Source organism: Cloeon dipterum, chromosome 2, assembly GCF_949628265.1.
Source record: "Cloeon dipterum chromosome 2, ieCloDipt1.1, whole genome shotgun sequence".
In the NCBI taxonomy this organism is placed as follows: domain Eukaryota; kingdom Metazoa; phylum Arthropoda; class Insecta; order Ephemeroptera; family Baetidae; genus Cloeon; species Cloeon dipterum.
Genome location: NC_088787.1, coordinates 12984766 through 13002151, shown reverse-complemented (window position 1 = coordinate 13002151; position 17386 = coordinate 12984766). Strand labels below are relative to the sequence as shown.

Sequence of the window (17386 nt, the reverse complement as noted above, 5' to 3'; positions counted from 1 at the left end):
CCGGTCACCGCAAGCTTTTCCGGTTTTCCGCTCTTATCCAACGTTATATTTTTAAGAGATTATTCTCGATCTTTTTACTCCCGAAACGCCCGAAACTATCGTTGGCAGGCGGCGTAAAGCTGCATTTAAAAACATTTTATTTCATTCCATTTTTTAAAAAATGTTTAAACTACTCACACCAGTCTTTTTGGCCCTTCTTTTTGCCCTGCATGTTCATGGCAAAGGCAGTGTATCTCTTGATTCCTATACATTTGATAAGGTAAATGAGCATTTTTTTAAATGGTTTCAATTCACGTATTATGGAAAATATTCTAATTTATGGGTTTGCAGGTAATTTCAAAGTTCAAAGCCACCCTGGTGAAGTTCGACATAGCCTACCCGTATGGTGCCAAGCACGACGAGTTCCTTAAAGTGGCTGAGGCTTCCCACCTCCAATTAGACCTGCTAATTGCAGACGTTGGAGTGAAAGACTATGGAGACAACGAGAATGCAGACCTCGCCAAGAAGTTTGAAGTGAAAAAAGAGGACTACCCTGCGGTAAAGTTGTTCGTTCAGGGCAAGGACGCTCCGATCGACTTCAAAGGCAAAGACTTCAACGCGGACGAACTGAAGAAATTCATCAGGTCGAATTCGGGAGTATACATTGGACTGCCAGGCTGCTTGGAGAAATTCGATACGATAGCCATGAAGGTTAATTAGATTTGTATTTATTTAATTGTCCCATAGCTCAATATTTTGGTCTGCAGTTTGCGAGTGCCGATGTGGCGCAGCGGAAGGTGTTGCTGCGAGAGGCGGAAGACCTGTGGGACCAAGCCACCGGCAAAAGCGAGCAAAAAGCAGCGGAAACTTATGTGAAGACAATGAGGAGGGTGATCGAGAAGGGGGAAGAATTTGTCGCCAATGAGGTCAAGCGGGTGCAAAATCTGCTCGAAAGCAAGATTAGCAAGGAGAAGAAAGAGGAAATTTCTGTGCGACTGAACATTCTGAATTCATTCCAAAAAGATGAGTTGTAGATTTTTCCATGGGTATAAGCAAGAATTCAAAATGCTTTATCCTGGACACTGGTCAAAGTGGTCTCTTTGTGTAAAACGGTGATATATTTCCAGCATTCGAACACAAAAATGTTAAATTTAATATTTTGTTTGTACATGGTTATATTAAATTATGGTGCTGTGGAGAACGCAGTTGTTTCCTACTTAAGATTTTATTCCATGGACCCTTTACGGAATACTGAAAATGAAACCTCCACTTCTGGTTTCATAATAGCTAAGAATATATTTCAGTAGGCAAAAATATTTCTTGTTTCTCCTTTCACCATTTTATTCGTGCAATGCTTGAACGCAGGTGCCATAAGGAATCTTCCAGAACTGATTTTTATATAAGATAAAATAATTAAGTGACCTTTGACTGAGATAAGAACCCTGAGAAAAGTCTAGAGAAATGCATTTTAAAAATTTCTTTATTCTTATATATTGCTGCCCTCGCAACTGATTTTTTTGTGTCTACTTGCAGCTAAAGAGTCACTATATCGATTGATAAATCGCAGAAACGCATTGAAAGTTGATTTAAACCCATAAATTGGAATGAAATATTCAAATCGTAGACTAGACAGCACTTCAAATTCTTTGCTAGAAAAATCCTCGACGCTGATTGGCTGGCGCGTCATAGCTTGCAATCAGATCACAGGTGTCGCGAATTGCGCGTTTGCTTCAGTCAATCAGCGTCCTGTACTTTTCGATCAAATAATTATATAATATTTCAACTGCTATCTCCGATTTTGGCGTCTTCACTGGCAGCAAAGTCTGTTTAAATCAACTTTTATGTTTATGCGAGTAAATATCGATGGATAGAACAAATCTGTAGCCGAAAGTAGACACCAAGCAATTGGATAAACGTTCATCAATGACTCTCACTGGATAAAAAAAAGCGTTTGGAGATCTAACCAAGATCACTACTTATTGAGGTTTCTTCTCAAGGTCTAATAAAAATTCTAGAGGATACAATTTTTTTGAAGGGTTTTATTCGTAATGAATCGCAACATTTTTGACTTCACTAATACAATATTTTATTTTTGTGCAAATGAAATTGAGAAAATACACTAATCATTTAATTCTAGACTCTAAGACCATATAAAATGCGCCTGCTGGTTGCAATCAATAATCTTATTTCAAACAAATGAAGAAAAGTTCATAGGGGCGCGCGCACACAGAACAAACGGAGGAGATGTGAATGCAGAAGTGAGCAAATTGACATTTAGAACAAGTACTGATCGCTTTTTTTAAAAACCTCTCAGCTTGCACGCACTTATTCAGCTGAAGATCATCAGTTTATGGATAATAGACACTGAACAGTTCCTACTCACACATCATTGTACTTAAAAAACTTGTTTAAAATGCTTCATACCCTAGCAGTGGCAGGAGATGAAAGTGAACCGTCCACTGGCCGTGCGAGTGCGTCAGGCCGACCGGGAGGCCGCGGGGCCTTTCCCTGCCGGCCGTCATGAGATCGACACGCCAGTGTGACAGCTCCTTTCCGTCTCGCCCGCCCCAACTCGAAAACGAAACGCGGATTTGGGCCGAAAATGGTGAATAGAGCGTGAAATGTTTCGAGACTTTGAATCGGCCGAGAAGATTGCTGAACGAAATGCTTTTGTACTTTGCGAGTCGAGATTCTGATAAAATTGATCGGTGTTTAGAGAAGAGGATGGGAGTAGAGGCGCTCCACTGCCAGGGCATACATGGCTATAGTGCTGGTTGTTGTTGCTCTTGTGTTCGGATTACTGGAGGAGTTTGTTCACCATGTTCAAAACGGCGGCAGGTTCTGGAAACTTATCCTTGCGCGGGGGTCCCTTGTTGATGCCGCTCCAAAGTGGGTGGCGCTCGCCGTCGAGGATTAGCTCAAGCTCGAAGGCGCCTCGGCGCGGTGCTTTGCCCTCGTTGATCAACAACTCCAGCTCGGGATAAGTTTCTTGCAGAACGCTGCCGATCTCCAGCGCTTTGCGCTTGAATACTGATCATGATTTGCTGCAACACGAAGATAAACAAATTCAGCAATCAGTAACAATTTAATTTCAGATGATCTAGGTATCCAAAATTTTGACCTTAATTTATTCAACGCTGCACTAAACCTAAAATTACTAAAATCTCCCGGTCAAATGTTAAAATAAGGTATAATGAGCTCTGTACACGTAGCTGGCTGATTTTGTTATCAATTCCCAGAAAAGATAATGCTAGTTTATTACCAGGCTTCAGCAGCAACAGCCTTTTTGCCTTTGGCCTTGCTAGCGCCGTTAGTGGATGATCCGTTGGAAGTCTTACTCTCAGAGTCTTCCTTCTTCTGCAAAACAAGATTCAACGAAATGAGAAATGCACAGCAATTAACAAACATCTAATTTTTTAATTGACTGGAAATAAATTGAGCAAAGCGTGCAGAAATTTCGATCAAGTGCAGTTTGAATTAAACCTTATTGTCGGCATCCTCCTTCTGTTTCTGGCCCTTCCTAGCTGCTGCTTTCTGAATGGATTTACACATGCAATTAGACACATATAAAAAAGAAGCAAAGATATAAAATTAATCAAAGCGTAGAGCATTCGAAACCTTCTTGGGTGCAGCCTTCTTGTCATCATCTGCGACTTCCTGGTCAGAAGTTTCTTCAGGCTGTTCTTCTTTGCCAGCAGTGGTAGACTCCTTGGCTGTACCGGCCTTGGAGGGTTTGCCCTTAGAGTCACCAAGTTATGAAATGAAGCGCTTAAATACTAGGTCATGCACCTGAACAGCAGACTTGCCCGAATCCTTTTTGGTACCTTTCTTGTCCACTTCCTTTACTCCATCATTCGACGCCTAAAAATCAACATAATGTAACAAGACTAAAAGAAGTGAATGAAATTCAGTAGTGTACACATGCAATTCAATCATAACTTACCTGGTCACTGTCTGGCTCATATCCATCATCTTCATCTTCTTCTTCCTATGTAATATTATAAACAATAAGGCAGACTCTTCACAAGATGCACTAAAATTATTACTTTACTGTCCTTCTTATTTCCCTTGGATTTCTTGTCCACTTTCTCATCACTTTGCTTCTGAGTTGCCTTCTTTGAAGCCTGTTGCTATACATGAAAATTATTAATTCTACCCTCAATCAATAAATCTATCAAGGCTGTTCTTCAAATCGAGAATAATATCAATTAGAAAAATTAAAAACTAACATTCTTGTTGCCAGTTTTCTTCTGGGGTTTCTCTGCAATGTGCGTAGTATCCTCCTCAGAATCATCCTCATCGGTGCTAATCTCAGCATCAGGCTGTCTCTTCAAAAACGGAATTAGATTGGCATGCAGTAAAATAGGGCAAAAGCAACAATTTCCAGCCAATTACTATGCATAAGTTAAATTTAGCAACTAGAATGCAGATCGATATCATCAAATTCTAAGGCTATAATTTTGGTAATCTCGTAGCATTATTCTCCTGGAACTTACAGCTTTCTTGGAGGGGGCCTCTTCCTCTTCCTCCTCGGATTCTTCCTTCTCCTCTGCCTCATCCGCAGACTGATACAAAAGGAAAAATAATTCAAAATCCTGAAATTCTAATGAAAAGCGTGGGTCATTATTACCTCCTCCTTCTCCACCTTCTTGGGCCTTCCGCGGCCCTTTCCGGAGCCACTGGCAGCAGGCTTAGCCTTCTTCGGCTTTACCTCCGTTTCGTCCTTTTCGGCCAGCTTGATGTTGGCGGCGGCCTTGGCCCCACGAGGGATTTTCTCCCTCGTCGGCTCGGCGGGCTTTTTCGTGGAGACGCCGGGCTTGCGGCCACGCTTCTTCGCGGGGGCAGCCGTTTCGGCGGCTTCTCCATCGGAGGCGGTCGCTGCGGCGGCTTCCTCGGTTTTATCGGCGCTCTCGGCGGCTGGTGCGTCGGCCTTCTTCGGTCTCGGCATGTTTGCTCTCTGATTTGCTACTAAACTTTGGCGGTTGCCGCTGGACTGCTGTTTGTTTTGCTGAGAATTCTGTTGACCGGCAAAATGATGGGCGCGAAAGCGGTGCTCGTTGCGTTGCTTCGGCTTACTTCCGCTTCGATTGCGCACGCGCATTAAGCCGGTGATTTAATTTTCGCCGTTTTCGCCAAAACGGCTCTTCCGCAAAGCGCCGATCTTGAATTAATATTTTCCTAGCTGAGAAAAAATCACACTGCTGCATTTAACTGATTTTTATTATTTTCATCCGGGTTTTATGTAAATTTTCCAATGCTCTTGGAGGACTATTTTATTATTTTAAATTTTTTATTTGTCGGCATCACCAAGGGAGCTTGTTGATTCGCTACTGCCAGAGGGCGCCAGATTTGAATTCGGCTCTGGCTCTAACCTTTCTCTCTGACCATTTGGAGAACTAAATTATAATATAATAGGAACTGGTCTCTCTGTCTTGCGTAAGGACACGGCCGTTTAATACCAAACACTAACTCGTGATAGTCGTGATTTATCGAAAGTCCAACGCAAGATGGCTGGCACCTTTTTGGAGTCTCTCAAGGACAAGGTTGTGATCGTCACAGGTGAGCTTTGACGATAATTTTTGTTTATTTTTTGTGAGATCTCTGATCTGTCTCTTGCATTTATTATTATGACTGAACACCAACAGGCGCCAGCTCAGGGATCGGCGTAGAGACTGCTGTTCACTTTGCACGCCTTGGCAGCAAAGTTGTGATAACCGGCAGAAATGCCGAAAATCTTGAGAAAACCAGAAAAAAATGCGTGGAAGCCTGTGCTGACGATAGCAAGATCGTCTCTATTACTGGTGATGTGACGAAATCGGAAGACTGCAAAGTCATCATAAAGAATTGCATCGATTCATTCGGAAAATTGGACGTTCTGGTACTATATGTATTTCAAATTTTTTCCGTATCAATTAATTTTTTGTTTAAAATTTTTATGTCTCTATCTCTAATAAGGTGTGTATATTTTAATATGATTTTGTCGTCCAGGTGAATAATGCTGGTATCTTGGTGATGGGTAGTGTCGAAGTAGCCACTGAGGAGGACTACATCAAACAAATGGACGCCAACGCAAAGTCTGTCTTCCTAATGACCACTGCAGCTACACCGCATCTGATCAACTCCAAAGGAAATGTCATCAACATTTCCAGCGTTTGCGGCATAAGAGCGGTAAACATTTTAAATCCTTTTTACGCACTCGCAAATAACCAAATTGTGCACCCAGTTCCCAGGCATATGCGTTTACAACATGAGCAAAGCGGCTGTTGACCAGTTCACTGAGAGTGCTGCCCTGGACCTAGCCAAACACGGTGTGCGAGTGAATGCTGTCAACCCTGGTGTGATAGTCACTGAGGTTCATAAGCGAGCAGGCGTCTCCGAGGAGCAGTATCAACAGGTAACACAAATTGATTTGATTCCCTTTAGTTTTTATCACCTGCCCAGTTTATTTGATTAAATTCTTTAACATTGCCTTATTATAAATTTAAAAATATGTATCCTGCAGTATTTGGAGCACAGCAAGACCACTCACGCCCTTGGTCGAGTTGGAAATGTTGAGGAAGTGGCTTCTGTCATCACTTTTCTGGCATCCTCAGGGGCCTCTTACATCACTGGAGCTCACATTCCGGTAGACGGAGGAAGGCACGCAATGTGTCCACGTTAAAACGGTGTCAATATTTAAAAATCAAATAGTACACCCAGTAAAGAACTGTACTGTAGTAGACTGTTAGGATAAAATCAATATACAATTTATTTTTATATCGGGCTTTACATGAGGGATAAAATGTAAATCAAAAGTTCCTTAAATTGTTATGTAAACGTTAGTTTTGCTCATGAAATACATTACCAGAAGTATAATTATATAATCTTTGTTTTTTCTTACAAGTCGTTAACCCAGAAAAATATACTATGACGATTTCATTAAGAGGACAGCATCATTATCAGTAAGTATTTTGACAGCTCAAATCTGAAGTTTACCATTCCAAAACGCCGGGTATATACTTATCAACGAGACTCTGATAGTAGGGCTTGATCTTCGCAACATCGGGCATTTGGTCGCTTTTTGTGTACAGATCGTAGCGGCTGCAAGAGGAAGAGGTTGTTTTTCCATTAGAGATTAGCTTCCGCGACAGACTCATAAATTTTCAGTGCACACGTACTTGAACAACTGCACCCATTTCAGCATCTCCTTGTCCTTTTCATTGCAAAGGTGCATGTAATCGCCGCCCCTGTGCCACGGGTAAAAGGAATGATACCTGGCGAAAATAATAAAATAGGTATGAGGAGGATTGTTTCTTAATGACCGTGACCTTCAAGTGCCCTATTTAGCAAAGTATTCTTTTACCATAACAAAAATGTTAAATATAAAAAAAATCCCCCCTTGGCGTGTAATAATTTTCACCTGATCATGTAAAGCGCCTCCTCTGGTAGGGTAGACTTGTTGTGCTTGAGGAACCTGTACAGGTACTCGTCATGGCCCCAGGACAGGGTCACATTGTCCAGACCGCAGTTTTCAGAGTACATGCCAAATTTGGTGCTGCAATTTAATATATTTCGAATTTTTAATGATTAAACTTCAACCCCCATAACTTTGTGCAGGAGAACTGTTTATATCTTCACTAAAATACATATAAGTAAATTATCTCATAAAATAGTTCAATTTGGCTTGCCGTCTTGAAAATTGCGTTGCTGTTAATCTTAATTAAAATTATTTATGCCAAATGGGCTAACCTAACTCTGGCATCCTAGCGAAGAATTTTTGGCCCCAAGAAAATTCCAGCACTTTCTCATACCCATGCCGTGCGAATTTACTCAGGATATGGTTAGCTGTTTGGGAATAATTATCCGTCCTGAGAAAATCTGCGCAGAGCGGAGCATTCAATAATTAAAATTTCACAAGATAAGATGCTTGTGTATATCTTTTTTAATTTCTCTTAATTTGATGGTTATTCATTGAAAAATATTTGTTGTGAGCTTTTTATATTTTTTGTTTGGTGTAATACTTCTATGCCTATTAGTAATTTTCATTCGAGCCATCCTTGAATTTAAATTTAAATGAGGAAATTGACCTAATGACAGCCTATTAGTTAAATTTCCCCAATGAAATATTGTTCGACAAATTAACAGCAATTTTCAATCAATTAAATTGATTACAGAAACTCAAATTTAACCATTTATCTTATCAATTAAAATATAAAATACGTATAATATCTCAATCAAAACTAGCCATACTTATATTTGGGGTTACTGCCGTCCGGATTGTTCTTGAAAGTCTCCTTTCTGTAGACAATGCTGTCGGCCCACTCGCATCCGACAACAAATGTGTCACCAACAACCGCCCATTGGGGCTCGTCGTAGAATGCCATGACCTAATGATGAAATTAATATTAAAACAAAAAACACTAACTACTTGGGATGATGAAGCGACCTTTCCCAGGTCGTGGATGAGACCTGTCAGGTGGAGCCAGTCGAGGTCGGGGTAGTCCTTGCGCAGCTGCTCGGCCGTCTGGTAAGCGTGCACGCTGTTGGGCAGATCTAAGTCAGGGTCACTCTCGTCCACCAGGTTGTCCAGCTTGTCCAGCGTCTCGAGCACCTCGGCGCGAAAAGCGTTGAACTTTGTCCAGCGCTTGAGACGCGAGCGCACCGAGTCGACCGTCTGCGAGTCGTGCATTTCGGTGTAGGTCTGCAGGACGCGTTCCATGTGCGCGTCGCCAGCGGTGACCGTGTAATCGCGGTACTCGTGCTCGTCCTTGGACGCGAAGCCCACCTCTGGGCGGACGAGCTCCGAGGGGTCGAGGATGGACACCGTTTGCTGCAGAGTATTGCCGTCAGTCTTTAAGTATGGACTTTGGCACAGCCACCATGGAATTTCGATGAACCAATTTGATTTTTTAATATCAGACAAGCAGCTTTTCTACTTAACAGCAATTCATTAAGGAGACTCAGGTTTTATTAAGATTCTGATTCGTTCCACCAATTTTTCGCGATGTAAATGAGACAATGAATTGTACAGTTCAGAAATCCGTAAAAATTGAGTCGTTTAATGCCAGATGGATTATTAAAAATCAATTTTGTGATCCACTCACCAAGACCCTCATGTTGACAGCTTGGAGGTGCGAGACCAACTAAGCCAAGCAACACTAAAGCATTTACACATTTAATATAAATTATCTCTATTGTTTTTATGATTGCGTCGGCGCTTAGCCAACATAAAAACAGAGACAGAGGTTATCTTCTCTTCGGTGACCGTACTCTTTAACTTAGTCTTTCGCAGAACTTTGGACAGGGCTAAAAAGGTTCAAAATTCGCTAATTTTGTTTAACAAAATGTTCATTTATTTGTACTGAAAAATAGACATGATCATTATAATTGAAGGTGCACAGTCTCAAATCAGCTCTTCTCCCGCGATGCACTTCTTGATTTGGAATCTCTACTGCTGGACGAGGATGAACTAGACGAGGACGAGCGTCTGCGCCGCCGTTTGTGCTTCTTGCCGTCTTTTGACTCTTTCAAGGAGTCGTGAGATCGCTTTTTGCTGTGTTTGTACTGGGAAGAGCTACTGTGCCTCCTACTGCGAGAGCTCGATCTGTATCACGTATGTTAGAATAACAAATGCAAATGGGAAAGAATTATATTTATAAAAACCTTTTGCGTCGGTGGTTCCTCGGAGAGCCTCTGCCGTGTTTGCGGTGCGAGGGCCGACTTGGACTGCGACTTCTGCTGTGCCCTTTGCTATTGCCGTTGTATGACTGTCTGTCTCTACTTCTTGACTCGAATTTAGTCCTGGAATCAAAGTAGCAAAAGGATTTTCAGTTTTTGATGAGGCTTTGAGTTTGAGGAAAACAAAAATCACATAAATGGCTGATAGGGTTGCAAAAAACCCGCATTAAAAAAATTCAGTGCAGTGGTAAAACCGTTTTTTTTCATTTTTACCTTTTTCTTGCAGGCACTTTAGTTTTCAATAATAATTTCCAAATTATTTGCACATGACCGCGACTTGAAAAATTTTTAAATAACTTTTTAGGAGAAATTGAGGTAAAAATATCAATTTTAAAGAAAGAAATCTGCACAGTAGAGGAAATTTTGACCACTCCTATGACCGCAAATTTTAAAATTTCACGGGGGGAAAATTCATTTCTTGCGCACGAAATTGGTAAAAATTGAGTGGTAATCAAATGCAACCCTGATGGCTGCTTTTGATTGTGAAGTGTAAATAACGCCCTTGAAAGTCAAAGTAAACAGGGTTAAAAGTCGAAAAGAAGCGTGACAAAAGTTCAAAGACACGTGATCTTCGTCTTGATGTTTCTGGAAAATAATTATTGAAGAGTAACGGAGGTCGCTTTTACCATAATGAATTTATTAAGATAAAAACAAATTTTCATGGCTGTTTATTTGACATAGAAGCAGCTCTTACTGGCAATAAAAGATACAAAAAGCACGTATCAAAACATACGATGAAAGTGATTGCCATTTAGCCACCTTTTGCCAAGAGGAAAAGAAGAATTACGATACACTAACGAAAATTTAGGAGTGAAAATTCTGTGTAAATATAATTATTGACTTCAAATTTTTACTCAAGAAGATATGAAACGGACTTTTTTTGTTCTCGACGTGTTTCGGTTCCACCTGGCGACCTTGACATAGTACATGAGAGCCTAGCCCTCAGTAACCAACGAGGAAAAGTGCGTTTATTTCTTCATCGTGAGAACGTAATTATTGTTTCTTGAATGGAGATACATGAAGTCATAGAAAAGTTACACAATATGCGGATTTTGTTTCTACGTCGCAACTTTTAGGATATATATCGATGTTACGCATGCTGTAGCTGTAACATCTCATAAACAAAAACACTATCTTGACATTTCACACGCATCATGCACGTGACTTGTAGAAACGTGTTCCCCTCCTCTACGAGAAATAATATTCCACTTATCCCGACGACACTTAATCGCCTCTATACATCTCTTTAAAAGCTCAAAGTTAAGAAGAAATGATTTACAGAAAATTTAACTTTTTATTTTTCCTAGAAAAACTATCTAAAAACTATGAAAAAGCCAACAAATTCCAAAAACTTCATTTCAATATATGAGAAAATCGGCCCAATAGTTTGCATTCAAATCTAGAATTGTATCTCTACTGTGAATCCACGATTTATTCTACAATTTAGGGACTTTTTTCGCATCCCATAGGATAGATCGCGGCAAGGAGGATCGAAATTAGATGAAAAATCATTAAATTTTTTGAGAAGTTTGGCAAAATCTGAAATTGAACTGTTCCTGCATTTTCCCGGAGAAACAAACAATTTTTTCAGCGGGGTTTTCTGCAGCTTTGTGCATTTTTTCGAAACATGTGCGTTTATATTGAAGTTCAAAGATTCTCATGATGAATGAATTCAAAAATAGGTATTTTAAGAAAATCAATATAAAAGCTACTGGTTTTAACAAAGGAACGAAAATCTTTGCATTATCATTGTTATTTTCAACGATTTATGAAGTGTGACCTTTACGGAGTACTATTTGGTAAAATCTTGTTTTTTCCAGCGTTTTTTTTTGGCAATAAAACCATTGGTACATTTTAACACATTGAAAAAATGGGGAACCCTGCTGATTTCACTATTGCAAATTGAGGGGACAAACTATAGCTTGAGTTCACAGGCAATTAACTCAGTAAACCACTACTTGCTTAAGTCAACAATGCAAATTGCTCTTAACTGATGTATTAAAGTGCTAAAAAAACGGAAATACACTCACCCCCCGATAAGAGGTGCTGGTGGGGGCGTGGACCCCAACCCGCTACCAATGTTGGGCGGTGGGGGCGGCGACAGGGGCCTGTCCTCGAAAAGCGTGGGCGACGGGATGGAGCGGACGTCGTCCTCAGGCTCGGGCAGCTGCATCTCAAGCGGCAGCTGCGGCCCGATCATGACTGGCGCGGCAGGCTTCACGATCTGCCGCTTCTCGAGCGCGATCCTGGAGAGGAAGGCGGCCACTTTCTTCTTGCGCTCCTGCTGCACCTGCTTCTCTCTGTTGGCCGAGGCAACATTGTTGCGGGCGACGGCCATCAACTTAGCCCGCAGCCGCTCTTCAGCCAGCTTCTTGGCAGCCAGCACCCGCTCCTTCTCCTCAGAGTTCACCTCAGGCTTCTCAGGCGGCGGGCACGGCGGCAGTGGCACGTCTGACACGCTCTGAAGCGCCGTCGCCATGTACGCGGCCGCCGCTCGTGGACGTGGAGCCCCGTCCAGCTCCAAAGCCGAACGCTTCTCCAGCACACCCTCCGGTGCTTGCGCCTTTATACAGAAGCTGACTGGAAGAATTGCTGAAACAGAAACGATTTACAGTCACTCCTGTGGGCTGAAATGTTATTTTCTCTTCCTTGAATTTGTGTTTTAATTTTCGCTGTTTACTAACAGTTCAAATGCCTAGTAATCACAACAACTATAATTATAATTACTTTAACAACATGTCAAGGCCAATAATTGTAATTTGAGAATTCGTCTCTTGGCAAATTCATCTATTTAGAGCCACATTGAAAGTTGATTTCACTTTTTCCTTGTTTACAAACAATCAATGAACATGTAGAGGAACTTTCCAATAACAAAAAGTGGAATTTTCAAGAGGAAAAATTTTATTTGAACAAACGATGATAGTGAGTGGAGTTTCCGAGAGAATTTGCTATCTAAATGAGATTATTCATATCAAATACTGGAAATTCTTGAAAATATCCTTTCATATAAATAAATTAAACTCTGTGCTTATCAGCCCATCATAAAAATTGTTTATAAAACTTATGTTTTCTTTTCGAACATAGGCTGTTATCACTGACAATAATAACCAGCGTTGATATGGAATACTCACAGGCTTTGTTTTTGGGGTTTGCTCTTGGTCTCAGCTCATCAACAAAGTGTTGCGTTCTTTGGCGGTAATACATATGATACATGTGGTTGGGGTCAAGGAAAGCGAACCGAGCATCACCTGAATAACACAGTTTAATAAGCTCATAATAAAATACTTTCAACAAAACATACCTTTGCCTCTTACGACAGCTTCAAATTCAGGGCCGTTTTTGGCAACATAAGACGCTATTTTGTCAACAACAACCTGCAGCTCCGAGTCAGGCACTAGAGGCGCTGGCGCCGGTGGCTCTTCCTTAGGTGGAACTGGTGTAACAGGGGCCTGGTTCTTCTTCACTTCTTCCTCAGGCTGTCGTGTGCCCAGCTCTATGGGCTTGCCTTTGATTTTGCTCACTAGCATCGAGTAGGCGCAGTCAGCGCTAGGACGGTAAGTTACACTCGGGATCGACGGCGCCTGTCGACAAAGTCATTCAAATTTCAGTCAAGTTTGATTTCAAACGACACATCCAATTTCATTTAGAATAAAAAATTGGGCAATTGAAACCATAGAGCCCGAGAAGATGGTTAAAAATATTAAATTATGCCATTTAAAATCAGAATCTATTTTTGGATTAAAAAATTAACTTAAGGACTTAACAAAATTGGTTAGCACTGGAATGTGTCAGTTAAATGACTATCAATAATTACAAAAAAGAGCATAATGATTTCATTATTTTTTTTTAAGTATGTCACTGTCGATAAAACTCGGAACCAGATCCTGACTGTAATTTTAACTTATGAATCATGCCAGGAAAGTTTATCACTCCACCAATAGGGGCATCGATGCAGACTTACAGAGTCGAGCACAGTGGTCCTGGCGAGGCTGGGGTGTAGGTAGTGTTCGTCATCTGACTCGTCGTCGCCTGATTCGCTCTTTTTGGTGTCGCTTGACTCAATAATTTTGTATCGGTTGTTGCGGATGGCGGTGAGGACGATTTTGTAGTAGGGGTGCAGTTCGTCATTGAAGCTGAGGAAGCCAAATTGCGGGTTGCCGGCCTGCTTGGCCTTCAGCAGCACCTCCATCTGGCCCCCTTGCTGCGAGATGAACAGGGCAGTCTTTTCAATAATGGCGTGCTGCTTCATGTTTGGCGGCTGTTCCAATAAACAGAGAAACACATTTTGTTCAAGAGAATGACTGGTTTTGTACTATGATTTCTAATCTAGTCCTAGATTCGATTTTAAAATTTCTCACTCAATTCAACCAGCCATTATAATTTATATTCAACAAACATTAAACTAAAAGAAGTATTTTGAGCATTAAAATTATTCAGGATTAATTACCAACACCATGTTGACTGGGATGTCCAGTTCTGGAGGAGCAACAAACGGGACATCCTCCTCCTCTTCATCCTTGTTGGTGCCGCAGTTTAAATTAGAGTTCTGCGAGTTTTCATCATAGCTGTACTGCACGGCGCTATACTCCTTCTCTTTCAGCGCTTGCTGCAGACGTTTCAGTTCCTCCTCTGCAACAGCGCCAGCACAAAATCAGTTTGGGGGGCCTTGCATTTTCATGGAAAGACCCAGAAAAAGAGGTCTCAGCCTGCCGCGCTGCACCGCGCAAGTCAGTAAATTTTGGGTTACGTGGGCAGCCACCTTGAAAGTGCTGGGGAAAATATAGGAAATGTATGTCTTCCGCACTGTCAACCTTCACGTTTAAAATATTGTCAGCAGCGGCAGCCTCTGGTGAAAATGGCCAGGGCAAACAATTCGGCAAAGCCGGTCCTGCCAGCCGCCACTTTAAATCTCGCGGCTGAGACCTCTATTATCTAATTTCTGTTTAAAATTGATGTTTTGAGTTTCTCTAAAAATAACCACGAAGGTTAAAATAAAATGTTATCTGTTGTTTATTTTTAACTTGATTGAATGTTACAAAGACTTGGGAAATTATTCTGTTAGTAGTACATTAAATATTAATTTCTGTGTAATGATTTGTTTAAATTGACCTTCTCACTGACAATTTAGTTAAAAGAGATTATTCCTGCTTCTAGATGTTCATCCCGAAGCCGAAACATTTAGAAACCTTTCATCACTTTTGTCCTATTTTTATTCTGAAATCCTGCTTTGTCATCAGCATCATCTGTCCAAGTTGAGAGAGCCAAGTTATTTCCGAAACATGATTGCGAAATTCTGCTTTGTAAGCGACACCACCCATGTAATTATTGTTCTTGAAAAGAAGGCTTGGTGAATGAAGAATCCATTAGCCTCACTGAAATTTCAAACCCCTACTAAAATTCAACCAATTTCCTTTCTCTATTTTTAAGTTTTCTTGCTGCGTGGATATAAACAGTACTAGACGAGAAAAAATAAGTATTTATTGAAGCAATTTTATTCCATTTCACGCCATCAACAAAAACAATAATTTGAACTGTTAAGAATTTCATTGCCATTCGAGAATTTTGCTCAATCTGGCTCCAGTTTAAGGACAAAGATTGAGGATGAGTTTGGTACCTCTGAACTGCTCGTCCTGGTCCTCCTTGTGGTGGAGTGCCCAGTAGCGTTCTTCGTCGCACTTGGTCTCAACCCGGCGTTCAGCCTCGGTCATGCCGATGAGGTCCATGTCTGGCTGCGCCTCGAAGGGCCTGAGGTCAGGCAAGGCGGCTCTTCCGTCATATCTGCGAAGCAGAACAGCATGTTATAGCGACGATGCAAACGACTGTGGCGACAAGCACGAACAGTGTAGAACTTTCTTTTGGTAATTTTGGCAAAAACTAAGCAAGAACGATTGTGTTTGGCTGAAAAGTGTCGGCAACTCGGAATCTGCAAAAAAGAAACACATTGCGTCTTGAGATACGGATAAATCGATTTCGTCCGGCAACGTCAACAACTGAAAAATACATAAATAATTTCTCTTTTGCATTGCTAAACAAACAAAAAAATTAATGCAGGATGGAAACAGAGCTCTTCGCGACTTCTCCGATTTTCTCATTTATAGGTGTAACGAAAGGATGGATATGTATATTAAAAATACTCCCTGTGGCAAACCTTTTTGACGCCTCTGGCAGTGTTTTTCTCACCTTCATGAAGCTTTTCCGCATCCTCGGCCCCGACTCCGTGATTTATGTAAATTACATTTCGGCGGCATTTCGGCTGGGTTTCTCGCCTTTAAAGCTTGAAACTTGAACCAATCAAGCCTGTTGGGAGGAAATAACTGGCACGTTAAGACAAACCTACCCCCGCAAGGTGAAAATTTGCCCGTGTCCAATCACACTCGGAATTTTCACCGCACTTCGTTATCAACAAAAATCCAGCACACACGAATCGCGAATTTGGAAAACAGGGTCTCAAATCTCAAATACATAAGAAGTGACCCCTCGTCTCGCGAGTTAAACGTGTCTGCAATCGGCTTATTAGAGGTAGGTAAAGAGCAAATGATGAGAAATGGTACGCATAAAAGGTGGCACAACGGACCTGTCTATTTTAAGAGTCTCATCTCCCATCCAGGGGATCAAGTGTAAGCCTTGGTCAACGAACAGGGCTTTCTCGTCATCGCGGAAGAGCTTGCAGGAGTAGCCGAACACCAGAAGCTCCTCGTCCTCGCCACCTTTTCCGCTCCGCAAAATGCCAGAGTCCACCCACGGCTGCTGCTCAGCCATTTTTCCGACCATCCGCCGCGCGAACCAAAACACAGCGGCAACACTACTTCACTTCACTCGTCTCGCTCGATTCCTCACTCGCGGCCAGACTGGCCCGCAACGCGCCGCTGACAGCGACGCCACGCGGCCTTCCTACGAGGCGAGTCATTTTTTGAGCGCTTTTAGCGCCAAAACAACGTGTAATCACCTCTGATGCGTGACGTTTATAGTTACTTGCAGCTAAAGAGTTCGTCTATCGATTGACAACACATTATTAGTTGATTTAAATCGGCAAATAATCGGTAGCAATAGACGAATACGAGGGGTATTTAACATGGGAGACTTTTCTTCCTCTCAACTCTGAGCAGGGCGATATAATTTTTGAAGATCAAAATAACATAAATACAAGGGAGCAAGAACTGACGAACCCTGATAATCGGTCAACATGGTCAACATTAAAAAGCGATTAAGTAGCATGTTAATAGAACCATTTTTATTACACGGATCGTCAAATTCTGCTGAGATAAGAAAATCTTGCTCCTGTTAAATATGCTTGCAAGCTTTGAGGAAATCAACTAGGACGGCGTACAACGCGCAACCTCCTCAAAAGCAATCGCAAATCGTAATCACATGCAGAACTATCATCTATGTATTTCTTATCTTCAAATAGAGTGGCCATGATCGACAAAAGGTGCGTCGATCCGTGCTTCGATAATGAAAGAAGGACAAAAAACAATGAAATTGAAATTTGAGATTAGAAATTAAGTTGAGTTTTGTTTATTTCACAAAGTAACTATTAACATATACATACATGAGCATTATTCAGATCATTTTTTTAGGGCGAAATTACATGAGTTTAAGTAGTCAGGAAATTCGGTAATAAATCCTATACTCGTATCGAAGTCAAGGAGGTTGTTTGCTGTAGTTCTCAGGTGGTCTAATTATGTCTCTA

General features: G+C 41.4%; 5 protein-coding genes across 9 annotated transcripts; 2 read left to right on the top strand and 3 right to left on the bottom strand.

Moving 5' to 3' along the window:
* Nucleotides 1-27: 27 nt before the first annotated feature.
* wbl (endoplasmic reticulum protein 29-like protein wbl) lies at nt 28-1195 on the top strand. Its single transcript, XM_065480141.1, has 3 exons — nt 28-259; nt 331-690; nt 747-1195. Exons 1-3 carry the CDS (start codon nt 161-163, stop codon nt 1011-1013), a joined length of 726 nt encoding a protein of 241 aa, XP_065336213.1. The 5' UTR covers nt 28-160; the 3' UTR covers nt 1014-1195.
* A 1660-nt stretch (nt 1196-2855) lies between these two features.
* LOC135938005 (uncharacterized protein DDB_G0286299-like) lies at nt 2856-5083 on the bottom strand. 3 transcript variants are annotated; one of them, XM_065481481.1, is made up of 10 exons: nt 4610-5083; nt 4476-4544; nt 4209-4307; nt 4026-4103; nt 3923-3967; nt 3769-3840; nt 3598-3717; nt 3463-3513; nt 3242-3336; nt 2856-3023 (listed from the first exon to the last, which is right to left on the bottom strand). In XM_065481481.1, exons 1-10 carry the CDS (start codon nt 5078-5080, stop codon nt 3014-3016), a joined length of 1110 nt encoding a protein of 369 aa, XP_065337553.1. In that variant the 5' UTR covers nt 5081-5083; the 3' UTR covers nt 2856-3013. The 3 variants fall into 3 exon arrangements, with proteins under 3 accessions (XP_065337553.1, XP_065337552.1, XP_065337554.1); XM_065481480.1 differs by having other exon boundaries at nt 4026-4109; nt 4610-5082; XM_065481482.1 differs by lacking the exon at nt 3463-3513 and having other exon boundaries at nt 4026-4109; nt 4610-5082.
* Nucleotides 5084-5378: 295 nt separating this feature from the next.
* Nucleotides 5379-6842, top strand: LOC135938008 (uncharacterized oxidoreductase TM_0325-like). The gene is made up of 5 exons (XM_065481485.1): nt 5379-5538; nt 5625-5857; nt 5968-6147; nt 6203-6373; nt 6482-6842. The coding sequence occupies exons 1-5, from the start codon at nt 5487-5489 to the stop codon at nt 6638-6640; spliced, it is 795 nt and encodes a 264-aa protein (XP_065337557.1). The 5' UTR covers nt 5379-5486; the 3' UTR covers nt 6641-6842.
* Miox (Myo-inositol oxygenase) lies at nt 6702-9190 on the bottom strand. The gene is made up of 6 exons (XM_065481483.1): nt 9063-9190; nt 8405-8788; nt 8209-8345; nt 7379-7513; nt 7137-7232; nt 6702-7059 (listed from the first exon to the last, which is right to left on the bottom strand). The coding sequence occupies exons 1-6, from the start codon at nt 9072-9074 to the stop codon at nt 6951-6953; spliced, it is 873 nt and encodes a 290-aa protein (XP_065337555.1). The 5' UTR covers nt 9075-9190; the 3' UTR covers nt 6702-6950.
* A 98-nt stretch (nt 9191-9288) lies between these two features.
* su(w[a]) (suppressor of white-apricot) lies at nt 9289-16553 on the bottom strand. 3 transcript variants are annotated; one of them, XM_065481477.1, is made up of 9 exons: nt 16271-16553; nt 15311-15474; nt 14144-14325; nt 13658-13954; nt 12998-13277; nt 12828-12944; nt 11727-12288; nt 9622-9759; nt 9289-9562 (listed from the first exon to the last, which is right to left on the bottom strand). In XM_065481477.1, exons 1-9 carry the CDS (start codon nt 16465-16467, stop codon nt 9367-9369), a joined length of 2133 nt encoding a protein of 710 aa, XP_065337549.1. In that variant the 5' UTR covers nt 16468-16553; the 3' UTR covers nt 9289-9366. The 3 variants fall into 3 exon arrangements, with proteins under 3 accessions (XP_065337549.1, XP_065337551.1, XP_065337550.1); XM_065481479.1 differs by lacking the exon at nt 16271-16553 and adding an exon at nt 15536-16214; XM_065481478.1 differs by lacking the exon at nt 16271-16553 and adding an exon at nt 15877-16214.
* Between the last annotated feature and the right edge of the window lie 833 nt (nt 16554-17386).

Bases quoted from the DNA above. Each gene is read 5' to 3' on its own strand.
- wbl (XM_065480141.1), top strand. From the start codon at position 161: ATGTTTAAACTACTCACACCAGTCTTTTTGGCCCTTCTTTTTGCCCTG. The intron at 260-330 runs GTAAATGAGCAT...ATGGGTTTGCAG, and splicing joins ATTCCTATACATTTGATAAG to GTAATTTCAAAGTTCAAAGC. The intron at 691-746 runs GTTAATTAGATT...TTTGGTCTGCAG, and splicing joins TCGATACGATAGCCATGAAG to TTTGCGAGTGCCGATGTGGC.
- LOC135938005 (XM_065481480.1), bottom strand. From the start codon at position 5,080: ATGCGCGTGCGCAATCGAAGCGGAAGTAAGCCGAAGCAACGCAACGAG. The intron at 4,110-4,208 runs GTTAGTTTTTAA...TTTCATGTATAG, and splicing joins AGAAAACTGGCAACAAGAAT to CAACAGGCTTCAAAGAAGGC. The intron at 3,514-3,597 runs GTTTCGAATGCT...AAATCCATTCAG, and splicing joins AGAAGGCTGCACCCAAGAAG to AAAGCAGCAGCTAGGAAGGG.
- LOC135938008 (XM_065481485.1), top strand. From the start codon at position 5,487: ATGGCTGGCACCTTTTTGGAGTCTCTCAAGGACAAGGTTGTGATCGTC. The intron at 6,148-6,202 runs GTAAACATTTTA...TTGTGCACCCAG, and splicing joins GCGTTTGCGGCATAAGAGCG to TTCCCAGGCATATGCGTTTA. The intron at 6,374-6,481 runs GTAACACAAATT...TGTATCCTGCAG, and splicing joins CCGAGGAGCAGTATCAACAG to TATTTGGAGCACAGCAAGAC.
- Miox (XM_065481483.1), bottom strand. The intron at 8,346-8,404 runs GTCGCTTCATCA...TTTCATCATTAG, and splicing joins TCATCCACGACCTGGGAAAG to GTCATGGCATTCTACGACGA. The intron at 7,233-7,378 runs GTGAAAATTATT...TATTTTCGCCAG, and splicing joins GAGGCGCTTTACATGATCAG to GTATCATTCCTTTTACCCGT.